The sequence below is a fragment of the Cyrtonyx montezumae genome, unplaced genomic scaffold (assembly GCF_038088225.1).
Source record: "Cyrtonyx montezumae isolate F1298 unplaced genomic scaffold, pur_monq_1.0 scaffold_63, whole genome shotgun sequence".
NCBI classification, from domain to species: Eukaryota; Metazoa; Chordata; class Aves; order Galliformes; family Odontophoridae; genus Cyrtonyx; species Cyrtonyx montezumae.
Window position 1 is genome coordinate 92576 of NW_027072071.1, and position 27297 is coordinate 119872.

The 27297-nt window shown below is 55.1% G+C and overlaps 3 protein-coding genes across 3 annotated transcripts; 1 reads left to right on the top strand and 2 right to left on the bottom strand.

The window, feature by feature from the left end:
• The first annotated feature begins 164 nt into the window (after positions 1–164).
• MCRS1 (microspherule protein 1) lies at positions 165–3053 on the top strand. Its single transcript, XM_065750092.1, is given in 14 exon segments — positions 165–285; positions 288–471; positions 553–685; positions 923–1081; positions 1179–1288; positions 1359–1467; positions 1576–1714; positions 1811–1886; positions 1964–1992; positions 2091–2183; positions 2265–2347; positions 2432–2519; positions 2605–2732; positions 2818–3053. Coding segments are annotated over 14 exon segments (1539 nt in total). The 3' UTR covers positions 2905–3053.
• Positions 3054–3646: 593 nt separating this feature from the next.
• On the bottom strand, positions 3647–20808 carry SPATS2 (spermatogenesis associated serine rich 2). The gene is made up of 12 exons (XM_065750093.1): positions 20412–20808; positions 16164–16243; positions 15799–15907; positions 15303–15352; positions 13910–14168; positions 13461–13658; positions 12505–12640; positions 7100–7158; positions 6447–6556; positions 5507–5609; positions 4942–5138; positions 3647–4283 (listed from the first exon to the last, which is right to left on the bottom strand). Exons 1-12 carry the CDS (start codon positions 20434–20436, stop codon positions 4026–4028), a joined length of 1584 nt encoding a protein of 527 aa, XP_065606165.1. The 5' UTR covers positions 20437–20808; the 3' UTR covers positions 3647–4025.
• A 4286-nt stretch (positions 20809–25094) lies between these two features.
• On the bottom strand, positions 25095–26563 carry DNAJC22 (DnaJ heat shock protein family (Hsp40) member C22). The gene is given in 4 exon segments (XM_065750095.1): positions 25095–25343; positions 25664–25959; positions 25962–26040; positions 26042–26563. Coding segments are annotated over 4 exon segments (903 nt in total). The 5' UTR covers positions 26384–26563; the 3' UTR covers positions 25095–25157.
• Between the last annotated feature and the right edge of the window lie 734 nt (positions 26564–27297).

Below are 27297 nucleotides of genomic sequence, written 5' to 3' on the forward strand. Positions count from 1 at the left end.
GCTCCCACGGTGCCAGCCTCGTTTCTTGCGATGAGCGCGACCCTCCTAGGGACCACCCGCGACGGGCGCGTCCACTTCCACGCGCGGGCGAGGTCGCGGTTCCTGTCCTCGCGTGGGTCCCGCAAAGAAGAGGGCACCCCGCCCTTCCCGTGCCCTCAACCAAGATGGCGCCTCGCGCACGTGATGTCGCGGCCTCAGTGGCTTCAGAGCCACTTCCGGCGGCGCCCGGAAGCGGCTGCCCATGGCGGCTTCCCGGCGGAGCCCTCCGAGGGGATGGTGAGGCCTCGGAGGACCCGGGGAAGCTGAGGTCCCCAACGGGGGTCCCGTAACGGGCGCAGGACCCCTCCGGAGTGCCCCTCTGATGGCGTCGGGCGCGGCGAGTCGCTCCGAGGACGAGGAGCCGCTGGCGGGGCCGAAGCGGGGCTCGGCCCAGGCTTCTGGAGCCGTCCCGAAGCGCCGCAGCTCTTCACGGTACGGGGGGAGGAGGAACGGGGTGGGTTTGGGGAGGAGGGGTTTGGAGCACGGGGTTCATCGCTGCTTCCCTCGGCCCAGGTTTATCAAGCGGAAGAAGTTCGACGATGAGTTGGTAGAGAGCAGCCTGGCCAAGTCCTCCAGCCGGGCCAAGGGGGGGGTGGAGCCGGGGCGCTGCTCGGGCAGCGAGCCCTCCTCCAGCGAGAAGAAGAAGGTGAGGGATTGGAGGGGGGGTCTTAAGGGGCTCTGAGGGACCCCAGCGGCCCTCAGGCAGAGTCCACGGTCCCTTGGGCCACCCTTCAGAGAGGAGACCCCCAGGGAGACCCTCCATTGCCCTTTGGGAAGACCCCACTCACAGTCAGGGGGACCCAACTACCCCTCGGGGAGAACCCTCCCCCCCCTTGTTATCGTTTCACTTCCTCCTGGGGTGACCCTACCACCCCACTGTCAGGTCTCCAAGTCTGTGTCCACCCCCGTGGCACCCAGCCCCATCCCAGCCCCCAGCCTTGCCAAGCGGATGAAGAAGAGCAAACAGCCCCTGCAGGTGACCAAGGACCTGGGCCGCTGGAAGCCCGCTGATGACCTCCTGCTCATCAATGCCGTGCTGCAGGTGTGACCCCCCGACCTCCTCCCCGAGCCCCAGGGCTCACTGTGCCCTGGGGTCTTTTGCTGTTTGCAGCTTTTCTCTCATCTGAGGGCTTTTCCAGACCAACGACCTCACGTCTGTGCACCTGGGTGTGAAGTTCAGCTGCCGTTTCAACCTGCGGGAGATCCAGGAGCGCTGGTACGCGCTGCTCTATGACCCCATCATCTCCAAGTGAGTGTGGGACTGGTGCTGGAGGGCAGAGCTGCCCTCAGAGGTGGCTCTCACACCGCATCCCCCCCAGGCTGGCCTGCCAGGCCATGCGCCAGCTGCACCCCGAGGCCATCGCCGCCATCCAGAGCAAGGTGCTGTTCAGCAAAGCTGAGGAGCAACTGCTGAACAAGGTGGGATCGGTAAGAGCCTGTGGGGGGCCAGGGTTTGTTGTAGGTAGGGGGATTCACGCTGGCATCTCCCTTTCCACGGCTGTCCTCGCTGCCACGTGTCCTTTGTCCCCTCTGCAGATGAGCCAGCCCACGCTCGACACCTTCCAGGAGCTCCTCCACAAGCACCCTGATGTCTTCTACCCCTCCAGGACAGCCAAGGCCCTGCAGCTGCACTGGCAGCTCATGAAGCAGTACTACCTGCTGGATGACCAAACCGGTGAGCCCTGCTCCCCTCCCCACGCCCCCCGTGTCCCCATGTCCCCCTCTCTGTGTGCCCCAACCTGTGCACTCCCTTCCCTCCTGTTCCTTCCAGTGCAGCCGCTCCCAAAGGGGGACCAAGTGCTCAATTTCTCAGATGCTGAGGACATGCTGGATGACAGCAAGCTGAAGTGAGGTTTGGGGGAAGGCCTGGGGGAGGGTGCTCCGGGTGGCATTCTCTGATACTGAGGAGGAATATCCTCTGCAGGGATGTGCGGGATGACGTGCTGGAACATGGTGAGTTCAACCTGCTCTCTGCTGCACGCAGCCTGAATTGGTGGGGAGTTGGGGGGTCGTTTCCTCCCTAACTCTTTTTGTTTTTCCCCTTTTTCCAGAGCTGACCGTGGCCGACCGCCGCCAGAAACGGGAGATCCGTCAGCTGGAGCAGGAGCTGCACAAGTGGCAGGTGCTAGTTGACAGCATCACAGGTGAGAGCCGAGCAGGGGAGGCTGTCTGTCCTTCTGTCTGTCCTTCCTTCCATCTGCCCTCCTCTCTGCTCCTCCCTTCAGGCATGAACTCTCCGGACTTCGACAGCCAAACGCTGGCTGTGCTGCGGGGCCGCATGGTGCGCTACCTCATGCGCTCACGGGAGGTGAGGGTGGGGCTGAAGCCCCCCAGCAGGGCTCCCCTCATCCCAGTGAGCTCCCCCAGCTCCCTTATGCTCCCCTTTTCCCAGATCACACTGGGCAGAGCCACCAAGGACAACCAGATTGACGTGGACCTGGCGCTGGAGGGACCGGCCTGGAAGATCTCCCGCAAGCAGGGTAGGGAGCAGGGCTGGGCTGCTCTGGGGGGGCTGTAGGGCACGGCAGCTTCACTCCCCTCCCCCCTGTACTACCCCCCCCACAGGTGTCATCAAGCTGAAGAATAACGGGGACTTCTTCATCGCTAACGAGGGCCGGCGCCCTATCTACATCGACGGGCGTCCTGTGCTCGGTGGCAACAAGTGGAAGCTCAACAACAACTCCGTGGTGGAGGTGAGCATGTGGGGGGTGAGGGGTCTCGGGGCAATAAATAGGGGGAGGGGGTCTGGTCCTGCTCACCTCCCCCCTTTTCCTGCAGATCGCCAGCCTCCGCTTCGTCTTCCTCATCAATCAGGACCTGATCACGCTCATCAAGACAGAGGCAGCGAAGATGGCCCAGCAGTGAGGAGGAGAGGGGGCTGCTCTGCTGCGCCCCCCTAAACCCTACAAGGAAAGATTGTGGGGGTAGTCCTCTTGCCCCCCCTCAGCTGGAGGGGCAGCCCTCCCCTGACCTCCAGCCTGCTGGGCTTGCAAATAAAGTGCTTTACCCTCATACCTGTGACTCACTGGGGAGACTTGGAGGGGGGGGAAGACACCAAGATGGAAGGGGGGGGGGAACACAAGACCCTGAGCTGTGGGGGCGTATTTTGAAAGTCCTTTTTATTGATAAAGGCAGAGTCGCTGTACTCACACGTCCCATTGAAACAGCAGCTGATGGTACCCAGGAATGCGTTCTGCAGAGCCAAAAGAGCCTCATGTGCTGCCTCCCTGGGAGGGGCTGATCCCTTCCCCACCACAGCCCAAAACGCTGGCTGGTGGAGGCAGTAAGGAACAGAGAGCATTAATTAGTGGACAGTACTAATTGACAGGAACATCGCCTTTATTTGGACAATGCTAAGTAACGGCCATCACCGGCTGGTAGCAGCTAGGATTACCTCTGCTAATTGATATTGCTCTGTTTAATTTAGGGTGGGTCCAGACAAGAGAGGGAAGTGAATAAAACAAAGAGATTTCCCCTCAACGTATAAACCAGAGAAGAGTGTGGGGTGCAGAGTGCTCGGGGTCCCTCTGGCACAGTGCTGGGGGTCTGAGCCCTCCCCAGCCCCTCCTGGCTCCCCCCCACTTTGCCCCCTCCTCCCGTTTTGTCCTCGTTGCCAGCACGAGGGCTGAGCCGTCCTGGGGCTGTTCCTTCCTGACCCCAGGTCAGGGCACAGTGGGGGAAAAAAAGAGGCTGGGGGCTGCGTTGGGGCCCCCTCTGCCTACAGTGACATCAGAGCCAGGGAGGTTTTTCTAGAGGGGAAAGAAAAAGGCAACAGTGAGAGCAGCAAAGGGGCCTGAGCCCGGGTGGAGGTGCAGTAGATGTGAGAGAACACAAAGCAGACATCAGGGGAAAAGGAAGAGAAGGAAGGGAAAAAAAAGAACAATAATAATGGCACAAGAACTGAGAAGTGTAAACTTTCCTTTGTTAATATTTCTAGCTAGGAACTTCCTACAGTCTCGTCCCCTCAGGGCACAAGTGGGGAAACCTCAGGAGCTGGCTCCCTCCTGGCGGCTGGCGCGGGGCTTGCGCTGCGGGAGCGCTTTGGTGTGCGGGGCTGCAGAGGGTCCGGGCTCCGGGGGCTGCAGAGGGTGGGGGCTGCCCGGGGTGCTCTGGGGGCAGCCAAGGGCCGGCCCTGCCCCACTGCGGTGCCGGGGGCCGCCGGGCCGCCTGGCGGGGGGAGGAGCGGGGTGGCACTGCGGCCGGGAGCCCGGTGGTGGTCCCTGTCGCCTGCTCGCTGGGGCAGCCTGGAAGAGAAAGAAGGGGGGAGGGGGAGAGATCCCACACTGAGGACTGCGGCCGCTGCAGCGCTGAGATGATGTGCTCAGTGCAACCTGCTGCTCCAAGAGCTGGGAAAGCGAAAAACCCCGAATGCGGTGTGAATTGGGGTTGGGTTCGATGATCTCTTGAGGTCCCGTCCAACCCCTATGACTCTACGATGATATGAGGCTTTGCACCCTCAGATCTCTCTCACCCTCAGAGAACTTGAAAAGAAAAAAAAAACCCAACCCTAAAAAGCTCACGGGGAACAGATCGCAACGGCGATGCACCTCATTCCCCTTTCCTGCTTGAGAGGTGGGAAAATGAAACCACCAAAACCTGGTGTGAAGCGGAGCCTGGGAAATGTGAGCCCTCATACTGCTCCCTGGGGAATTTGGAAATCAGAAACCTCAATATCCGACGTGAGGTAGAACCTGGAGACCGTACACCCCGTGCCCTCCACTCCCCAGAGAGGTGGCAATACAGAAACCCCAAGAGAAAAGTGAAGCAGAGCCTGGACACAGTGCACTCCACCCTCCTTGGAGAAACCACAAAGCAGAAACTCTAAGGTCCCGTGTGATACACGCACCTCACCCCTCCCTGAAAGCAAATCCCACCCCAGGAAGTGTGGCTGTGCACACGTACCTCTCGGTGGGGCTGGGGGGGATGGCTGCCTGCACCCTCCACGGAGTTCGGGGGCTTCTTGCTCACTGTGGTAAGGCTGATGGCAGAGGCACACGCGGGGCTGGAGGGAGCAGAGGTGCTGCTGGGACTGCTTGGGGACACAGCTGTGACGGAGCTGCAGCGGGAGCGGGTGGAGTAGCTGTTCTTTGGGTGAGAGACTGGAAAAGAAAGACCCCAAAATGTGTGCTGTGTGTGTGGGGGGGGGGGATCCTGGCTGCTCAGCCTCCAGCTTCCCCTGGGATCCTGGGGCAGAGCTGCTGGAGCTGAAGGATGGATGGCAGAGCTTTTTCTGGTGACACTTCTCTTTGGTTTTGTGGACTGTGCAAGAACTTGGGACTGAGGAAGGAAGGAGAACAGATCCCAAGGCCAAGGAATGGGAACCCCACAGACCAATCTCTCCTCCACTGCTCAGGGGAAACGAAGCACCCAGCACAACCCCCTCCCAGCCTGCTGCTCTCCCATTTGGGGTCACACAGGGAGTTTTGGCCACGGCAGGGCCTCGGCTGCCCAGCCCCTCCCTGCTCACCTTGCCCAAAGGCAGCGATGCTCTTCTTCAACGTGTCCAGGTCACACGTGAACCGTGCCACTCTGCCCAGCTCCTCATCGTACTTGCGCTCACTTACGAAGTGCTGCGTGGAAAAGAGAACACACACATCAATTTCAACCCCTGCACCCAACGAGGGCACAGCAATGGAGACAGAAGGCTGCAGTTTGGGGCTAATAACCGATGTCTGAGGTGGGTGCAGCCTGAAAAAAAAGCCTTGGCTGGCAAGGGAGGCGGCTGCTAGGACTTAAGGAATCAGGAAAAGGTTTCTGCATGATTTCCACCAGTCTCCCTCAGGTTGTTTCAGTTCCACGGTGGCTCCAGCACTGCTCTGGATGCTGACAGAGGCTGCATCCCACAGCAGCACCAATCCTGCCCTGAGCTGTGGTACCAGCAGCTGCATTGTCAGGCTGGGGCTTAATTAATCCTTTGCACAACTCTGTGCTGACCTCTTGCAGCAGGAGCCGGCGTGCCAGAGAGCAGAGGTGGTTTATGGCATATAAAAGTGTTTCACGGAATATAAAAGCAGCTTCTGCGTAGCAGGCAGGCTCTGTGAGCTGGGTGGAAAGGCAGAGGTCAGCCCGCACCATGGGAGGCTCTCAGGGCTGTGCTGAAGACAAAGCTGTGGCTTTGCCACATTCCCAGCTCAGTGCTGGCGCACAACGGCCAAAGGTTGGAGGGGAGGCACCGAGGGGTTAATGTTTGGATGATCGTTGGTTGGCTGCAGTTGGTATTTTGCAAACGAAGTATTCAAAGTTAAGATTCAGGATGGATCCGCACCCTGCTGCGTGGCTGCAGAGAGCAGCAGTGGTGAATCTGGAAGCAACACCACACCAAGCCGCAATCGGAAGCACGGGAAACACAGCAGAGTTACAAAACCATGCAGAGTTTGGGTGAGATCAGGCAGGAGCGAAAAGCTCACCTTGATATCAGCTCGGAGCTCGACCAGCTGCTCCTCTGACATCCGCACTGCCACGTCAGTCATCTTCTTCAGGGCCTCCGCCTTCTTCTGCCGGCTCACCAGGATCTCCACTGCAGAACAGAGTGCAGCTCTGAGGCCACAGCAGCCCCAGCCCGGCCCCTCATTGGTAAGCAGCAGGTTCCCCATGTCAGCACTGTGCCAGCTGCACAGCAGCCCCAACGTCACCCTCCTGTGCATCTCCAGACGGACAGAACCTGAGCTGGAAGCTGCCGTGGGGATGGGCACCATGTGCTGTTTCAGCTGCTGAGTGCCCCCAAGGGGTCCCTGAGCTGCAGGGTGCAGTGCTGTTGGTGATGTGAACCCCCCCCCCCCTCCTCCAGCTCCCCAGGAATACCAAAATGTTCAGCAGTGCCTTCAGGAGAGCACAGCTCATCCCTCATGCCCTCTAAAGTGGGCACAGAACAAAAACCTCAAACTGCACAATCCAGTCACAATGTACATGGTATATGCAGCACGGGGCAGGTTTGGTCTGTTCCCCAGAGCAAAAAGGAAAAAAGGGAGGAAAAAATCTGCTTCCAATGGGGCTGTCCCTAGAGCACAGCACCACCTGCAGATCTACAGGTTGGGTGCTCAGAGGGAGGAGGGAGCCTTACTTGCTTCTGCCTTCACTTTGTCCATCTCAGCCAGCAATGCCACTTCGCGATCCATGAGGCTGGGGAAGAACACAAAGAAAGGATTTAACACCAAAGGGGACCATGAAACCCCACAGCAGAAGCACGGTGGGTCTGTGGGTTGGTCAGCCACAAGCAGGGACCGACAGAGGGCAGCAGGAGCCTTGGTTCTGGCACCACGGCTTCAGTGAGCACCGTACTGCATTCCTAAAAACCCGCTGGGTGCTGTGGCCGCTGTGCTCTGATAAAGTCAGAGTGGCTCAGTGAGAGGAGAAGAGCAGCAGCTGCACTGCTCTGGGCTTCATTGCAGAGGGAAACCACGGAGCAATGTCTGCAGAGTTGCACAAAATGCTCGAGCCATGAGCAAGACCCCCAGCACCGGAGCAGGATGTGGATCCGGGCAGCAGCCTCTCAGGAGAGGCATGGTGAAGGCACTTGATTGCAATGCTTCACTCTTAGCTTATACCAATGAACCAAACCGTCCTGCCAGTCCAGGAACCCAAATTGTAGAGTTCTGCAGCGTTTAACAGCAGGGCAGATCCTGCTGATCCCACAGGGCTGTGGGAGCATGCAGCGTTTCAGTGGGCACAGCCCCCACTGTGCACCCATCTCTTAAGGGATGAGGATTTTTCAGCCACCTGAGAGCATCCAAGGGGCCCCGTGCACCACCAGGAGGCTCAGCAGGCTCTGAGTGTGGCTGTTGCCATGAAACCACGATTCTCCCGGGTGCTGTGGCTGCAGCCTCTGTACAAGCAGAGCTGTACCACTACCCACCAAGACTCAGGGTGCAATGGCAGGAGAGAAAACACTGCTGTGCTCTCACAGGACAGAGAGAGAGAGTGGATTCAGCTTTGTTTTTTTTTGTCCCAGACCCTCACATTCACTCCCCTCCTGCTGATGTTTTTTTTTGTCCCAGACCCTCACATTCACTCCCCTCCTGCAGATGTTTTTCTGCCTCCACGCTGTTCCTGCAAATGTGCTTGGCTGCAGCAGCTCACCTTCCTCCAGCAGCTCGAGTGCATTCAGCATCCTGCCCATTAACAGGCTTCATTTCTGCTTTCCTAATACAAAAGCCAAGTCTTCCTTTTGCCCGCTAGCTTTACAACACTTGCCATGCAAACACAAAGCTATATCAAGGACAATATCAGCCCTCCAACCCAGGCCACAGGCTTTTCAGTGAGAACAGCCTGCCCGAAGACGGGGAGGAATATTTCCTTTCACAACTGCCTGGAAGGGAAACCATAGGGCATCTGAAAGGCAAACTCCAACCACCGCTCCCACTCCTCTGCATGTCAGAGAGGACTGAGGCAGGATCAATTTGAACAACTCCCTCTGAACAGCAGCTTTGACATTTGGCAGCTTCTGTTGATTTATCGCTCTCTGTCCATCTGCCTTTTCAGGGCAGGGATTGTTTCTGCTCGTAGCACAGCAGGGGCCTGAGCCAGGTCAGGCAGTCGCAGCCCAACTGCACAAATACAACTACGTGTGTCAGAAGCGACGCTAATAAGGCTTCACCTTGTTTCCAGCTGTCTCCCGTGTGGCTCAGCAGTGTGGAGCAAGGGCAGGGTGTGGGGAGATGCTTAGCCCACAGAGAGATGCCCATACGTTCTGTAAGGAGCCTGCTGCTTGCCTCAGGCAGGATCCCAGTGCGGATGCAGCACTGCCTTGATGAGCTCGAGCCCGGCAGAGCCCAGCTGTGCTGCATCTATCCCCTCCTGCCTCCTCCCTGAACACATACACACACACCCCTGGCTCTGACAGAGGCAACGCCTGCTTTATATGAGCTTTATGTGGGCTGTGTGGGGCTTTCTCCTGCAAGCAAACCCGCAGGAACGCTGACAAAAGATTACAGCCTACGTCTCTTTGTCATTTAATTTACTCAGCGGAGCTCAGCTGGAGTCCTTTACCCAATTTTACAGTTGGGCTGGCTGAGGGACAGAGGTCATGTTGCCATGCCTGATGCTGGCGTGAGGAGCTGCTCCATCAGACCCCAGCAGTCTCCCATGCTAGGGAATCACTGAGCAGACCGCCCTCCAGCTGCCAGATCCGCTCAGGAATGCACTCAGTCCTGGGCTGCTCCGTGCTGGGACAAGACCACGTAAATCCGAGAGACTGAGCTTGGAGAAAGCACACTTCAGGAGGAAGAAAAAGGTGAAGGAGGTGAACTGAAACCTGCTGAGGATTGAAGCAGCACCGAGTGCTTGGTTGTGAGCTGCTGTCAGGAGAGATACCTGCAGCCCAGTGGCTCCTGCAAGGCACTGTATGCACGAGCATGATCCCAGCTTTGAGGTCAGGGTCTATGCAGTGGTCCTGAGGGCTGCCTGCAGGGCAGCTGCCACCTTTAAGCCCCACAGTGCATCAGTGACAAACCTCAGTGCAGTCCCACGGCCATAGCAGCACTGAAGATGAACTTCCCCCTCTGCGCCCACAAAGGCTCAGGGTGCTTTCTGCAGCACACATAGAAAAATACACTGAGAATTCAGGACTGCTGGGGCTCCCTCATTCACGTTACCCAACTGTCTTCCAAACCCCACAGAGCAGGAATCCAGAGCCTACACTCAGGATGGAATTTGGAGATCATGGTGCAGATTTAGAGCTCCCTCACCCTCACCTCCATGCCTGCACCAGCACGCTGCCAGGCGAGAGAAGATGAAGGTCCAAACCTGTGGAAGCCTTGCTGGTTCAAAGGACACCTGAAGCACATCTGTGACACACAAGCGAAAACAGTCTGCACTTTGCTACTCAAATGCCCCGTTTCAGATGAACAAACCTGCCTTTAAATCAGGTTTTCCTTTGGTTGAAAGCCAGTTGGAGCTATGATTCAGCAAGAGGATTTAGCTATTGGGTCCTGTCTTGTGTCATAGGCTTTAAAAATATACTAATTATTCTCCGGGTCGCAAAGGGAGCTGGGGGAAGAAAAGAAAATGTGACGGTACAATTTATGCTTCAGCTCAACGGCGTCACTTTTGGGAAATGGAAAGTGGACTGCACTCTGCAGAGCCGTGGCCAATGGAGCATGGCATTTGCCAAGGGAGGCTCTGGTGGCCCCACGCCAGGCGGATCCACACATCCTCCTGTGCCCAGGGCCACACGTGGCTCTTTCACCTTTGGGAACGTGACGTGAGCAGCGCGGAGCCGATAACGCCGAGCCAAAGGGCAAGGCAGTGCTCACACAGAGCCAAAGCAGTGACATTTTCCATCCCAAGGATGGGATTTTACAGACGCTGTAAATGCACTGAGAGGTTGACAAAAAATAACCAGCCCTACTGTGTGAAGAGATGACACCAAAGCAGCATCAGTCGCTGCATGGTGGTCAAAATCCCTAACAAAGCATGGTGTGATACTCACAAACAAACCGAGCTAGGACTACAGGCGTCTCAGCTACTGAGGGGGTAAATCCCCTCCAGAACCTTCAGCTATTGGTGGGGTAAATTCCCCCCCTCCATTCCCCCTCCCCCCCCATCCATTACAGCTTCCCAAAACTCAAGAGAGGAGCTGGGAGCTCCGCACCACGGAGGTCACGAGCATCAGAAAGAATCAAAATGCAGCTGAGGGCAAACGGACACCCACAACCACATGGGTCTGGCCTCCTCTAAGGTCAAAAGTCAGCCAGAAACACCTTTTGTCACTGCTTTTAGCACACTGAACTTAAATGCAGGGCAGCATTCCACTTCAGGAGAGCACTTCCTGGTGGCAAAGTTCAACCCAAGCATGCACACGAGGAATAAAACTCACACTGAGCAACAAGGTTTGCTAAAAGGCTCCGGAGTACAAACAGCTCTGCATCACTGCCACTACACACTGCTGCCTCAGAGGCCACGCAGTTTTCAGATGCAGATTGCTTCTGACATGGACTGGCAAGTCTGCCACATATCTGCTTTAACCCTTCGGTGTGATTAGCAGTGTTTTAGTTACCTGTCAAATATTACTCACTTCAGGCAAAGAGAACTGAGGGAGTTGGCTGACGCAGTCGCCAAGCCACCCTCAGTGATATCTGGAAAGTTGTGGCCATGAGGTGAAGTCCCTGGTGACTGATAAAAAAAAAAAAGCAATGTCACACCCATTTCTAGGAAGGGTAGAAAGGACAAGCCAGGGAACCACTGACCTGTCAGCCTCACCTCTGTGTCGGGGAAGATTGCGGAGCAGATGCTCCTGGAATCTGTGCTAAGACACGTGGATGAGAGGAAGGTGATGTGGGATATGCAGCATGGCTTCACCAAGGGCAGGTCCTACTTGATCATAAAAATGACAGTGTAACTGCGTCAGACGACGAGGGAAGAGCCACTGATGTCATCTATCTGGACTTCAGTAACACCTTCAACACAGTCGCCCAGAAAATCCTTCTCTCCAAACTGGAATGGTGTGGATTTGACAGGGGGACTGCTCAACTGGATATGAGATTGTACCCAGAGAGCAGCAGCCGATGGCTCAGTGTCCAGAAGGAGACCAGTGATGAGTGGTGCCCCTCAGCATCTTAATCACTGACGTTAACAGTGGGATTGAGCACACACTCATCAAGTTTGTGGATCCTACTCGAACGATTACACGATTTGAACTCTCTGTGCAGTTTCTCACATTTCTTTATCAAATGCACTCATGTTTGTATACCCAAGAAGAACAGTTTCTCGCTAACAGATCTGATCAGCCAAGACATCAAGTGCCTCTGGTGCTAGGACTCTGAGAACGTCACCGTAAAGTGCTTACACAAAGCAATGAAAATGGTAATTAAAAAGATCTGACTGCACATGGAGGGAACACCATGCACTGTATTTAAAGCCTGGCTTAAAGAAAAAAAAAAGGAGAAGGAATGCTCTGCAGGATGATCTGTAACGTGTGTGTGTGTACCTTCAGGAGGAGCCTGCTCTTCATGTTGTACGCAACCCGAATTTGCAGATTTCAAACACAAATGTTTGTTTTGAAAAGGTGCAGACTGCTGCACTCCCTGCTCCCAGCACAGCCAGCACCAGCACTCAGCTGGCAGCACCTCACACAGTGAGGTCCCCCCACCCTCTGTGCTTTACGTGTCTTAACGAAGGCCATGCTAACTGCCTCATGCAGACACAGAATCAAAGTCTGCCCAAGAGCCGAGCATGCAGCGAAGCCCTGAGTGGGGCACAGAGCTCCCACTGCACACACGGGCAGTGAACTCCAACTCAGGCTTTGCACAGCTGCCTGCAAAAAGCCTTCTACAAATTGCAGAGCACAGGCCTTCAGACTTGGGCTTAATTCTTGACGACACGCTGAGCTCTCAAGCGCTGACAAACGGTGCTTGGCCAGCGGGGCAAGCACGAGCATGTCATTAGCCTGACTGGAGAGCTGAAGTTTTATTCTGAATTCATTGATCTTAATCCTCAACACATCTGGATCCATTGCTACATTTTACTTACCTACTCTGCAGCTCGGCAAATACCTGCTTCATCTTCTTAATGGAAGCATCCATTTCCTCTTTCACCACGACCCGGTACCGAGCCAGCGAGACGGTGCAGCGCTGGAGATCCTTCACTGATTTTTCAATATTAGAACCTACCAAGAGACAGAGAGAACTTAAACAGCCATGTCAATCACACTGCTAAATCCTCCCAGCAGGGGAAATCAGGAGAACGCTTTCCCTCTTACTCTTAAACTATGCCCTGCTTGGTTTTAATACCTCCTTCCCCTCCCCCATTACAGAAGCTCTTGGTTCAGCAGAAGCTCTGCAGGTTTTCCACTGAGGAAAGCTTTCCCAGAGCTTGAAGGATTTCATTCCGTGGGCAGGGATCTCCCTCTACAGTTTCAAATACAACAAATAATCAAATGCCTTGGGTTAGGGGTGCAGCCACCACCTCATCTCACTGAGATGAGCACGATAACCACATCCACCACCGCCGTCTCAGGTCCTCCTGTCCTCTCCTGTTATCGTAAGAGAAAGCACACGAGAGAGGGAAAAAAAAACGGGTAACAGGAGGCTGTCACTTCTTGTAAGAGGGCTGGTCCCAGCTACCGTCCTCTTGACACGTTCTCACAACAGATGAGAAAGAACCCAAAGGCTCTGTGAGGGAGCAGAGAAGAATGGGCTAAGCATATGCAGCGAGGCTGCCTCCTGCCCTGCCTTCTCACACATGCGGGTTTGCTGCTCCGGGCACTACATCTAAACTGCTGTCAAGATTCCTGCTGTGCACGGGGAAGAGGAGGAGCAGAGTGCAAGTTAGAGGCCAGATAATAAGAAGTGTGTTAGCTCGTATTAAAATCAACGTCCAGCCTGCCTCAGCGCTGTCTGTCAGCGATGCAGTGGATGAAGCAGTGAGAATTTGGCTGCTGGCAACCTGCTGTGACACCGGGGGAGGCGCAGACCCGGGGCCCTTACCCAGCTTCTTGTTTGCAGGTGAGAAGGGGACGCTGTCCAGGCGTGCAGCAGGCAGGGAGGTGGGGGCCATGGGTCTGGAGCCAGACCTGCTCGAGCTGTGCTGATCGGGCCGCTGTCTGAGAGATGAAGGGCTCTGGGCAGGGTGCACGGTGAGAGATTTGGTGTCGAGGTCTGCTATTCCGTTCTGTAGTTGAAGCACTGCTGGAGCAAAGCACATTCGTGTGAAGGGGTGGGACACACAAAGAGGATGGCAGAATGCTCACCAGCCCTTTAGGACCACAAGCAGAAATCAAAGCTCGGGGTGAGCTGCCCTTTCCTGGAGGACCGTACAAGCAAATCAACTCTCAAAGCTGACCCCGCTCAAAAGAGGGACACAAAAGGCGAGAGGCAGCTCCTCTGCTTTTTAAACACCCAGCTCGTGCCTCCTGCAGCTCCTTCTGGGGACTAACCTGTTCTCTCAGGCATGTCTGGCACTGAGGGCTCACAATCCTCCAGCTCTCTGGCATCAATTGAAAGCGCATCCAGCCCTTCGCTGAGCGAGTCCACTGACTCCGTGTCGTGGGCACAGCCGTTGACATGGAAACCATTAATTCCCCCCTTCTCTGAGTTTGCTGACTGCTCCTCTTCAGTGGACACCAATTTCCTGGGGTCTGCGGGGCCAGGGCTCGCCTCGGCTTGCGGTTTCGGTTTGGTTTTCTTCTTCTTGTTCTGAGGATTAGGCACCCGCACCACAAAGAGAGAGAAATAAAAATAAAAACGTTCAGCTTAATTCCTGAAGGGAAAATTAAGCTTGTGCTTACTGCCTGAAAGTAGCTGAATTAAATGCCTTTTCAGCCGGCCTGGTAGCTGATCCTGTTAACAGCAGGAGGGATTCATTCAACAATGAGGACAGATACAGCGGCATTAACGATGAGCAAACTCATTATCCCCTCCAACGGTGTGCCAGCGAGCCCAGGGCATGGGATGAGGGCTGGGGGAAGCAGAGGGGCTGCGGGGGGCAGCCCCACTCCCCTTGGGGTGCAGCCCTAGACCTCTTTCTGACAGCAATTCCCTCGATCCCCAGCACACGGCTCCTCGGTCACATCTTTCCCCTCTCTATTTCATTCTGCTGCTTTTTAAGTATTCAAAGGAGTCCTTTTGAATAATTATGATTTCCTTCTTGTCCTGGTGGATTTGGACATTAGAATATCAAGTTCTGAAACTTTGCAAATCTTTCTTTAACCATTTCACAGAGGTCTGGGCGCAGAGCTAGGCAGGGAAGCCTACATGACACAGAAATATTTCCACAGACCTCAGCATTAAATGCAACTGTTCAGCTCCAAAGGTTACCAATGAAAAATGGAACAGCACGACCGTCTGAGCCATGAATTACAGAGCTCTGCTGAAGCAAACGGACCTGAGAAAGATTTACTTCAGCGTAGGGCTGGGTGTGTGGATTAGGGGTCCTGCAGAGGGTCAGCAAAACAAAAGCTATTGCAAGGGCTGTAAGTCCAGAAGCTTTTTTCAGCCGCTGCAGCCCACACAATGCGTCTGACAACGAAACTGAGTGCTGACATGATGAGGAGATGTTTTCTGCTTGCAGTGAAGGCCCCATGCAAATCACTGCCCTGAGCAGCAAGGCACCTGATAACACAGCAATCATCTCTGGCAGTCTGCTCTGCTGCCAGCAGCGTACACGCACAGAACGGTGCAGAACATGTTTGCTCTTTGGCTTCTTATCTCATCAGAATTATGAGGGATGCAGAGAACAGCAGGCAGTCTCAATATATGCTCTCCCTCATCCTCAAAGAAATGAAATAAAAAGAGAGAACTACGTTTGTAAGGTGTATTTAGAAGTGCTACCTTTTTTTTGCCTGTGACGGTCCATTCCTTCAATACTTCACTGGCATTACCTGAAACAAAAGACAGGGATGAGCAGGAAGGGTGGCACACATGCAGTGCCAGCAGCAAGAGTCAGTTTCTCTGAGGTCAGAGAATCCATCTGGCACAGCGTGCCAGCCGGGTTTCAAAGCACAAACAGCAGCAAAAGTGAAGCTGAAGACAAACCCTGCTTCACACACACGAGCAAGGGTTTCTGTAATTGAGTCCCTAACCCCCACTACCTAAAGAGTTATCGAGAACTTCTCTCTGCCTTGACCTCTAGTTGGACAAACACCAAAAAAGGCTGGAGTAGAATCATCCATGAGCTGTGGAGGCTGTACGTGGATGAGCTGAGTAGCTCCACAAGCTCCCTGCCACATGGGGGATGCATGCACTTTGACCCTTCTGTAGGAGTGGGGCTCTTGGAGGCCCACAAACACAGCAGGTGTGACAGAGCCCAGAAGCCCACTGCAGTTACCTTCCATAAACGCTTGCACCGTTTTGTCCACGCAGTTGTCAAAATGCTGGAGCACAAGGACAATCTCATTGTTACTCCTGTTTGGGACTATGGCACGGACTGCGTTGATCTGGAGAGAAGAGACCGACAGGTGAACCATCTGCTTTACCTCACACTGCAGCCCTCTGCAAGCAGTCTGAACACCTTAAACGATGGCTTCCTTATCAAACTTTCATGTGCTAGGATGATTTAGCCTGAATAAAATTCTGCTTTTGAAAGAAGCTCAGTTAGCTCCCAGACAGAAACATATTTAACCTCTGACAGCAGATAAAGACGCAGCACTCGCATGGCATGTGGCAAGCTGATGTCCCATGAGATGCACTTACCTTCTCCTTCATGTTTTCAAAGGTTCCTCCTTGGGCCATCACAGTGTTGGACTGCACATCGAAAATGAACCCAGACGGATCTGTGAAGACAAAGGAGATGGGAGACTCACACCTGAACGTTCAGGTGCCGGGAGATACCTGGAGAGCAGGGTCAGCTCTGGTGGTCACAGTGCTCGCTGGGTAGTTCTGCCAAACACAGGGCAAAATGTAGGGCACAGGTAGCTCTACCAAACACAGGGCAACTAGCTGCTGAGAGTAAAGCACACAGTGCTACAACCTTACTTAAAGGACAGGTTCTGTTCCTTCTGCCAGGATACATGGAGGCAACAAAACTGCCTCAGCCACAGCTCTGCTCCAAGCCAATCGCAGCCCAAACCACAAAGAATGAAACCCAGCCCCAGCAGGGCTGGTATGACACAGACCATTACTGAAGCAGGCCAGTTGCACCCTCACATCTCTGCATCAATTCCTCTGCGAGCTCAGTAACAACAAGCTAATGATCCCCTCGGCACTGGAGCCTCCAAAAGCAGCACGTTACTCATTTCCCCCACCTGGAGACACAAGATGGCAACCAGACTGATGAACATGTTGTTGGAGGATTCAGCAGCTCGTACTCATCACCAGCATCTTCAGAGCAATGCTTCTCTTCCAGAGAGACCCAAAGCCAAGCCAGCCCCCAAGCAACAGGTTCACTCCCTGCCATCCATCCCCTGGGATCACCACGGGTGGAACCACAAACTCACCCCGCATCTTGCTGCCAAAGGCCCAAGCAGTCTAAATTTGGGGTTTGGGGGAAGGAAAAGGAGCCAGCAGCCTGCTCTGGAGTGCAGGGTGTATGGTGAGCCCGGCCAACACCGCGAGCTGCTGATTCACATCCCTTCCCTCACCTCGTTCAAATAACTCACACGTGGTTTTGAGACACACCATTGACTTCTGCGGTTCCCAGACATTGATGTAGCATTTAAACTGAGATGCCTCCAAATGCAGTGACAGAATTGTGAACATGATGGAAAGGTCAGGCTCTTATTTGGGCTACAGATGAACGTTTAAATTCTTCCTCGCTCCGTCCTTCCCCATTTCAGCCCCATGAGCGAGATCGTCTCCAGTTTCTGAAGCTCACGTAAGTTTGAGCTTCCAACTTTTCAGCCCTTCATCTTGTAAATGGCCCTCAGACTCCCATCACCGAGTGAGAATTAGTGATCTTTCCTCAAAACCCTCATTGCACAGCAGCCACCGAGGACCCAGGTGCCAAGGAAGATGAAGCTCAGCTCCCTGCTGCAGCGTTTTCAGCTGCTCAATCCTTCCCCTTCCTACAGCTGTGTTTGTGCTGGGGCTCACGCAGATGGAGCTGTCAGCACCTCACTCCCACATCTCCAGCTTCCAGCCTCGACCTGCACTTCTCCCAGCGGCTAAAACGTTGATCGTGCAAAAATTATGCAACGAAGACTTCCCTGTGTACATGTGATATTGCTCAGGAGTGCTCCTGAGCATCATTAGAAGGGCTGCTGGCACTCGGGTCGCCCGTGGTGGCGGGGATCTGCAGGAATGGATGGAATTTTAAATGCTCCGTCCTCGTGGGCAGATGTCTGGCTGCTGCCACTGCCTTCAGGATTTGGGGAATGAATATCTTCGGAGGGCTGCAGCTGTGCATGGAACGCCACATCATTCGGATGCTGTTGCATGAAAACACGCAGCGCTGCCCTGGGGTTGCGATGCATTAACTCCAGAGCTGTGGTCCTAATTGCTTCTGTGCTCGTAACTGCAGCCCCCAGAAAAAGGAAGGGGCAAGAAATCACTCATCCCACATCATTTATTTCTGTGGTTTAGCGCTGTTTAATAAACTAATTGGTTCTCTTCAATAGAGGCACCAAAGCTACCAGGAAGAATCCGACCTACCCAACTCCACGCTGCCTGCTCACTTCGGTCTCCTCCTCCTGTAACTCCACTAATCCATCACTTCCATAGGAAAGACATGCAATAACAGCCCAAGAAGTACCCACTCTGCTTCCTGGGACATCAGGAACACAGCAGCCCGGGACAGCCCTGCCCATGTGGGGAGATCCTCACTCCTCTCTGCCACTGCAAGACTGTAGAAACAATCAAATCATTCAGCTTAAAAAAAAAAAAAAAGAGTGTATCAGTACCCATCGAGTAGACATTAACACTGATACAAACCAACACAGATCAAGGTCCCCATAGGATTTTCCAGCATCCTTCCACTTCCCCTACGATCCAGGAACATGGACACTGCTACCACACATGCCTCCAAGTCCATCTTTCCCTACTGAGCACACGAAGATGCTCAAGGGGCTCTGTACTGCTCACAAACGACATTTTTCTCCATCTCCAATTCAGAGAACTGGGGCTCAGTGCCTTCTTCAGTTGTTGCAGAAACTATTTTCACACCCTGTGGTGCAGTCACTGTGCTGCAGAGGCAGCCTGTGGAGGTGGCAGCTGCACCCTGGGGCTTTAGACAACAAATGTTGTGTTACTGCTGGCATTTCAAACAGATCTGAACAGCCCAAGTGTGCAGGACAGCCCTAAGTCCAAACCTGCCCCCCAGAGAGGTGGGGGTCTCCTTCTCTGGAGAGATTCAAACCCTCCCCCAATGCTTGGTTGTGCACCCTGCTCTGGGAAACCTGCTTTAGCACAGGGCTGGACTGAGGGTCTGCACAGGTTCCTTCTAACCCCAATGGTTCTGGGATTCTCTGTCTCAGACAAAGCCTAAGGAGGCAGCACCCGCATAGAGCCAGGACTCTGCAGAGCTTCCCCTTGAGTGGCATGCTGCTACACAAAGGGATGAGACTAAAACAGAATTCCCCCTATACTTGTGCAGGCTCCCTGGGACGCTTTCCCTTCCCCAAATTCACACAGGGCAACTTTTCACCAAGTTGCAATGAATGCCTCCTCGATGTATCCAGATGAGGAGGAGCCCAAGGGCTGCACTGCATCTGTGCCCGAAACACATACCTGCTTTCCAAATCTCACCAACACCCTTCTGAGCAGCTCAGATGTTCACCTTGTTCCACAGCACTCCCATGCAGCAGCAGCAGCAGGCAGGCTCCTGATTCACTTTCAGAGCTGCTGCATTATTAAAAGCAGCTCTCTCACTCCGCACCTCTCAGCACTCCTTACTGGTCCTTTGTTACACAGCAAAGGGGTTTTTTGTTTGGCTTCCAGAGAACCTGAGAAGACACTCCTTTCCTGCTCAGGGCCTGCTAGCCCTGCGTGACATCTGCTGAGCACACCAGGGCTGCGGCCCACAGCATCAAATACTGACAGCCTCAGTGCCCTCCTGGCCTCGGGACCCCAGCAGTGGCAGCCCCTCAGGGTTCTCTGCCACCTCCTGCAGACCCTCTCTCCATTCCCTACCTTCCTGTTGCTTCTAGGTGTGCTTTTCTCCCCCACATATTCAGGGACAACAATTGCTGGGCTCCATTTCCAGCAGCAGAGAGAAGACAATTACCTAACGGCCTGCGCCGAGGTTTCCAAAAGCACAGATACAGCATCTTAAAACTAATTCAAAAATTACCCCACACAGTATTTTCCATAAGTGCTGCTAATTGCTTCAGACCAGATACAGCTGTCAAAGGACAGCAATGCTCCTCAGGTAGGCACCATTTCAGTGCCAGAACTCCAAGAGGCAAAAAAAAAAAATCTCCTGAGAACAAAAGCACTTCTCTCGAGGCAGAGGACACGAATTGTCAAACCACTCGCCTTAAATTATTAATTAGTAGTCAGTGCAAATAAAAAGAAAACCGTAACCTTCACAACCCCTTCCCCTCCCCCTCCCCACACTTTGGAATTAATGTCTCACGTGCAGCAAATGAGGACTCTTGCTGCACTAAGCTGCTTGATGTAAGAACAGCTTTGCCTTTCATGTGCAAGAGCAGAAAAGGCAGCACTTGCACGGGTGTTGCACGCAGAGCAAGGCTCTGTAACTCTTAACCACTCAAAATATTTTTTTGTCTGCTGCTTTCTGATGGAGAAAGTGAGGCAGTATTAATATTATGCAGCAAGTCATGAATCAGACCTGTCCAACTGGACAACTGAAACGCTGCTACAAATGTCACAAAACCCAACAGGTTATACGATGTCACCAAGATGGTGACAATAAGCTGTCAAGCATCGCCAGCAGCCTGGAGAGGAGTACAGCAGAAGCAATTAACCCCTCTCCTAATTGATAACTTCAGAATCAATAGTGCTGCTTATTGACATTTGATTGTAGCACATCCGCATGCATCTTACCTTTTGGATTTTGCTTTTTAGACATCTTGGTGTGTTTGTGCAGCTATACAAGTAATGGGGGTGGAAAACAAAAGTCCTGGCCCTTGAGCAGTGCAGCTGAGATTCACACACGGCCTCGAATTGAGGCTGGGAGAGGACGGTGTTTGGTCTGGGATGGCAAAATCTCAGCTGTGAGGGCAAGCAGGGTCTGGAGCTGTCAGAATTCAGCTGACAGCCCGACAGAGCAGCACGGCTTCTTCCTGGGGAAAGCAGCTCCTTGTCACGTCGCCTGAGCGCGGCTGCCGGTGTCAGTCCTCTCGGGTTCTAAATAACAATGGGGAAAAAAGAAAGAAAGGAAGTCAGAAATGGCAGCCCAGCTAGTCCAAGGCGTACCCCACATCCCCTAGCTCGTCAATGCATCTCACTGATGGTTTTTAAAGAGTGAAATCTGTGTTTTGTTTCAGGTGTTTCGGAATGGTTAGCAGAAAGCAACGTTAAACGTAAAACAACGAGAGCCCCACGGCCTCAGGATGGATTCTGGAGGCTCAAAGCAAGGCACTCTGTGACTTCAACCCCACAACCAGGGAGGTTTACAGCCCCCATGAAACATTTGCTAATGAAAGAAACGGACGGGGAGCGATGAGCAATTGGATCCCTGGTGTGTCAGCAGTCAGCATCCCAGCAGCACACAGCTCCCTCTGCACACAGCAAGGACACTCGGTTCCTGTGCAGTGATTTTCCTTCTGCTGCTGGCTGCCAGGTTAAACAAAGAGCAACGGGACAGAACAATGGGGATCCGGCCTGAGAGCTGTGCCACATCCGTCATCCAGGAGGAAGAGACACAATTTGCCAATGCAATACATCCATTGCAGGCTGAAGGCAAAGTGTTAAGGAATCAGGAGACTCTGTGCATTTCTAGTGAAACCCACACGCTTGGAAAACGCGCTGAGGAACACACAGCTCATTTGCTCGAGGAATAATCAGCTCTGCTCCCACCCATCCCAACTGGGTTTATCTGCAGGGGTATTCCCAGGATATGGTTTAGCAGCGGGAGGAATGCAGTGACACAGCTGCAGTACAAGGAGCTGCAATCCCAAAGTGAGAGCAGGGAGCACGGAAGGATGGGGATGACAATTTGAAATGCATCCCAGGTTCCATTTCCCAGCACACAGGGACCTGAGCACCTTCAAGTTTGCAGCCAAACCTTCTTGATAATCCCACACCTTTAAACAAATGCACTTTTTGATGAGAAGGGAGCATGGAAATACACCAAACTTGGAGCATTACACAGAGCAGAAAGACGCCAAACCTGGGGCATCACACAGCACTTCAGGTGAGCTTCCTCCACCTGTCACCAACTCAACTCAGTAAGGGAATGAATATTTGCAACCATAGAGTGACTGCCTACGAACAGAACTCAGCAAAGGAACATTCAGTAGCCATCTCTGCACCTGAGGGGACACCAGGTAAGAAAGCTGCCTGAAAAGTTAATGGGAGGTCTCCAAACATCTGAAGCAAGTGCATGTTATCAGCTTCTCCCCACTTCAGAGGTAGAAAATGAGCAGTAATTAAAATCTGTGGAGAGAAACAAGTAGTGCACCACAGCTTCCCGGACACTCTTTGGCAAACTCAGTTCTAAGCTGCCTGTGCACTAAGTGGAAAAGCAGCAGAGTGGGGAATAAAATAACCACTAAAGAGCAAACAGTCCTCCAAAATTTGCACTGAAATCCCCCCCAAGGTGGGACCAAGCGACCCAAATCCACAAGTCCACAGAAACAGCAAAGAATCAACACAAAATAAGTGAAAAAGCGACCAGCAGCATTAAAATAAATTACCGAGTGGGACGGAGGGGGCACAAAACAACCCACAGAAACCCAATGCTGCAGATAAGAGTGACTGGAACTCTCCTTGATCTCAGGTGGCTCGTGGCTTTCCCGAGTCACAATGGGAGCTAAGCACAAACCAGCTCATTTTCAAAGAAGGAAAACTCATTTGCAGCTTTACAGACAGCACGTCGAGAGAGAAACGACTTCAGAACACCCTACCCATGGCATTTTGCTTTCCAGGCCATCCCTGCCCTGTCTAGACGGAGTATTCCAGTGAACTTTCCAAACTTAAGAGCTCCCTACTTAAAGACGAACAGAGAAACGCACCTGGGAATTTTTACCATTCTACCAAAGGTGCTTTTGTTGAGAAATCTGGAGTTCTGAGGATAAAATCAGCCAAAGCCCACTAAGTTACAGCAGCCCAAACCCAGCTCAGAGGCCTCAACCCCCTCTGCTTTTCACTTTTCTGCCCTGACTCAGCGTGAGCTTTCCCACAAATGTGGGCCTCTCCCAGACTTATCAGTGCAAGGAAGTAAAGCTCTGTCCTTCCGTTGATAAAACACTCCTGTGCTCACCCCCCCGACCCCACAGAACCCCACACAGGAGTTCACCCGCACTGGAGCACGGGAGCAGCCCCCACTGGTGGCTGCTGCAGAAAAAAGGGTCAGTTCCCCCTCCCGGGGCATTTATCACATTCAGTTTCCAAACACAGCAGTGTTAGGTTTCCTGATGCTTCACACCATGGCACAACCTATGCCTTGAGATGGGAACCCCCTCCTGCTTCCCAAACGCCAGGACCCCTTGGATTGAAGCACTCCAAAAACCTCAGCATGATGCCAGGGGACCTGGAACATGCATTTGTTCCCAGCAATGGTGTGCACCACCGCTGCTTTCTGAGCAGAAAGGTCTCAGGGATTTGCCAAGAATTACACCGTAGCTAAGAGTGTGAACACCCTTTAGATTGGGGTTGAGTTCATAACTAAAGCATCTACCAAAAAAAATCACAACTTTCTGAGAAGAAGGAAGGAGAAAGGTGATGAGAAAATCAATAGAAGATGACACCTTCCCCTGCTCCACTGCTTTGTGGTGAGGACTTCCTGCACATCCCCAAGCTCTCTACAGGGGGAGGTTGCTCCTGCTGCCCCCTCTCAGCTTTCCCTTTGACCTCAGCCAACCTTTAAACCAGAGCCTGAGGATGCCATTTAACAGAAGCTCCACGTTATAATTGTCAGCTCTGCTAAGAGTAATGCAGTACCCACAAATCCTCCTGTGGTCACCTCTCAAGCTCCTTTGTCCGGGATCCAACCAGAACCTTCCACTGAGGGCTCGCAGCTCACAACAACCATAAAACATTTAAACGCTCCTTAAAGGGAACGCTACTGGGAAGCTGTGCTGGTGGGACAGCTCTCGGGGCCTGGAAAGCCCTAAAGGGCAGAACTTCAGGTGGTACCACAGCAACAGAGTGCTTGGGACAGGCCGGCCCCACAGCCCAGCTGGGGGGGCGAGTCCTCCCCGCCGGCCCCACAGCCCAGCTGGGGGGGCGAGTCCTCCCCGCCGGCCCCACAGCCCAGCTGGGGGGGCGAGTCCTCCCCGCCGGCCCCACAGCCCAGCTGGGGGGGCGAGTCCTCCCCGCCGGCCCCACAGCCCAGCTGGGGGGGCGAGTCCTCCCCGCCGGCCCCACAGCCCAGCTGGGGGGGCGAGTCCTCCCCGCCGGCCCCACAGCCCAGCTGGGGGGGCGAGTCCTTCCCGCCGGCCCCACAGCCCCGGCTCCGGTGGGCCCGTAACGCCCAGCACCGGGCGGTTCCCCGCGCCCGGAATCCGAGGCCTCACGGAACCGCTGCCGCCCCCCGTCCCCGCGTCGAGGCCTACAGAGGACTCTCCTCTCACCGTACTCCAACACCCCCCTCAACCGCCCCTTCCCCATCACCGCATCCATCGGGTCCCGCTCCCCCCGACCCCCTCTCACCGCCAGGCCACCCGCGCTCCCCCCGCCCCTCAGCTCACCTCACCTCGAACCGCCGCGGATGCAGCGCAGGGGGGGGTGGGGGGCCGCGGCCCGGCCGGAGCCCTCAGCCCTCCGCCAGCCAATCGACTCCGCGGACGCCAAGCGAAAGCCAATAGCGCGACGCTGTTCTCGGAGATCGCAGCCAATGAGAGAGCGGAGGAGGGAGGCGAGGCCCTCCTCTTTGCGTTTTCAGCCAATCTGAAGCGAGGAGGGGGGCGGGATGAGGAGTTCTGGCCAATGAGAGGGGAGAGCTGAGTCCGCTAACGTGCGCAGACGCAGCTCGGAGAGGGGCGGGGCTAATCTCTGCCGAGGACCAATCGGATCCGGTAATGGAGAGGCCACGCCTCACCGCCCCCTGGGGGGCGGAGCAAGGTGGGGCAGCGGGTGCCGAACGTGGACGGAAACTGCCGAGAAGCCACCGCCCTGGGGCGGAGATACCCGAATCCTTTCCGGGAAGAGCCGAACGCGAGAAAGGAAGAGACTGAGCGCGGATATATGCGGGTTCGAGGCGCGGTCCCACTTGAACTATCCCGCTGGGGCTGGACTTGGGATGCTGTGAGCCTGGAGGCTCGGAGATGGACGGGGGAATCCTCAGGCGATGCTGTGCACGGGTCTGTGTGCAATGTTTCGCATGGAGCCTAATGCAACGGTTTGCACGCGCCTATACGCAACCATTTGCACAAATCCTCGTGCAATGGTCTGCATGGATCCCCGTGCAGTGATTTGCACAACCCCCCCCCCCTATCCATCGATCGCAGCCATCCCCACGCAACAGTTTACACAGTGCCTCGTGCTTTGCTTTGCACGGTGCATACCCCCAGCCCCAGCTCCGCGTGACGCTGAGCAAAGAAACAAAGCACAGCAGGCAGCAAACCTCATATTACAAACCCCACGTTAAAAATCCCCCTCAGTGTCTTTGCTGCCCGCACGGTGGGCTCAGCCTCCTGCAGCTGCTGCCCTGCGGGGTCCCCCCAGCACCTCGTAGGCTTCCTGCAGCTCGATGAAGCGCTGCTCGGCCTCTTCAGCCCGCTGTCGGTTGTGGTCGGGGTGCCAGACCTTCACCAGTTCCCTGTAGCTCCTCTGCACCTCCTCGATGCCAGAGCCGGACGGGATGCCGAGAACCTGGGAGAGGCAAAAGGGACACGATGGGGTGCTGTAGCAGCCTCCCCTTTTCACCTCAGAACACCCCAAAATCAGCCACATGCACCCTGTGCTACCCCTCCTTCAGGTTAAAGGGAAACGAACCCCATTCCCCCCAAACTTTGCTCCCAAAATCAGCCGCATACACCCTACGCCCCTCAACATGCTATGGGCAGCCAAAAGGCATTCCCTCCCCCCAAACATTTTCCCCACCCAGCACCCCAGAATCACCCGTGCAACCCTTCTGTATAGTTAAGGACAACCAAACCCCATTCCTCCCCAAATCGTGCTGCGCCTCGCACCTGATAGGCCCACTGCTGCCGCTCATCGCATCCTCCAGACCCAGCTCTGAGCCCCAGCAGCCGGGCCAGGCCTTGGAGGGACCACATCGGGATGGCCCCCACCCACCCCACGGCCCCAGCGGTGCTACGCAGCAGGCCGTATCCCACCGGGATGGCGAAGGCCAGGTAAGCCATGCCCAGGCGGAACAGACGGGCGCGGAGTCGCAGCGGAGGACGGGTGGGATGCTGATAGTGGCAGTGCCGCTGGGCTGCCAGCCCTGCAGCCAAACTGGAGGGCAGCACCGCCAGCAGCTGGCCTGGAAGAGGAGGGAGGTGAGGAAGGCTGCGGTAAGGACGCGGTGCGCTTTGGTGCTCTGCTCCCCTGCGGAGGCCACCAGGGAGCACACCCAACCCCACGGCCAGCGGCTGGGCCAGCAGCTGTGGCACCCAGGGCAGTGCCAGCGCTGCCACCAGCCCGAAATATGTCCCCACGGCCACTTGCCCCACCAGGCATATGGGGCTCAGCGCTGGCACGGCCCCCCCATGCCGGCTACCAGTGCCGTTGGCCTTGGCCACCCAACGGCGGAGGTGCCAGAGGTCGCCAAGCCAGCCGGCACCGAAGCCGCCCAATGTCAGCATCCAGAGCAGTGCGTGGCTGTCCCGGCCCAGGTAGAGGTGGTGCAGCCCCAGTGGTCCCCCCAGCGCCCACAGCCCGTAGGCCACCAGGAGCCGCTTGGCCATGCTGGGTGGCTCACGGCTGCGGGATGGCACTGGTGTGGCACTGGCATCTGGCGTCCTGTTGGAGGGAAGGCATGGCTGGGGGCACTTGCCCTGTGCCCATATGGATCCCAGCACCCACAGTCTTGTGTGCCCACCCAGCACCCACTCACCACCCCAGCACCCATGCCCCCCCTGGACTGGGTTATCCCCACTCAGGCCCCATACCTACACCCAGGACCCCCCTGTGCCCATCTGGACACCATGAGCCCACCCGGAGCTACTTTCTGCCCACCCAGGACCCTCAGTGCTCATTCAGACCTGCTTCACACCCATTCAGAAGCCTGCATGCCACCCCAGCCCTCTGTATCCATATGAGATCCCACAAGCCCATCCAGAGCCCCTTTGTGCCCACCTAAGTCCCATATCCCCACCCAGGTCCAACCCCCTCTGCCTCATGCCAATCTGGGGATCCTATGAGCCACTCAGAGTCATTTTGCACCCACCCAGAGCTGATCCACTCCCCCCCCCAGTTCCATATCCCCATCCAAGACCCCCTAAGCCCACTCAAGACCACCTACATCTGTGCGCCCAGGCCCCCTCTGAGCCTCCCAGGATCGTGTGCACCCACCCACAGCTCTGTGGACCCTCAGCCCCCCCAGCCCACCTCTGCACAGAGCTCACAGGCAGCTCCCTCTCCACCCCCTCTGCATGGACTTTGCCTCTTTGACAGCACCAGGCAAAGGGCAGAACACCACATTCTGCTGTGGGGTGGGGTCACAGGGCCCTTAATAGGGGAAGACCCCTCCCCACCTGTGAGCAGAGCCCCCCAGACCCATGATAACCTCCCCATCCCAGCCCCATGGCATCCCCTTCAGCCACACACCCCTAAACACACTGTATGCAGGCAGTGCCAGAGCTGTGCCCCATACCGGGGC

Coding starts and splice junctions, on each gene's coding strand:
- SPATS2 (XM_065750093.1), bottom strand. CDS start 20,436: ATGTCTAAAAAGCAAAATCCAAAAG. Junction 15,908..16,163: donor TTGAAAACATGAAGGAGAAG/GTAAGTGCATCT, acceptor TCTTCTCTCCAG/ATCAACGCAGTCCGTGCCAT. Junction 7,159..12,504: donor TTTGCCGAGCTGCAGAGTAG/GTAAGTAAAATG, acceptor GTTCTTCCCCAG/CCTCATGGATCGCGAAGTGG.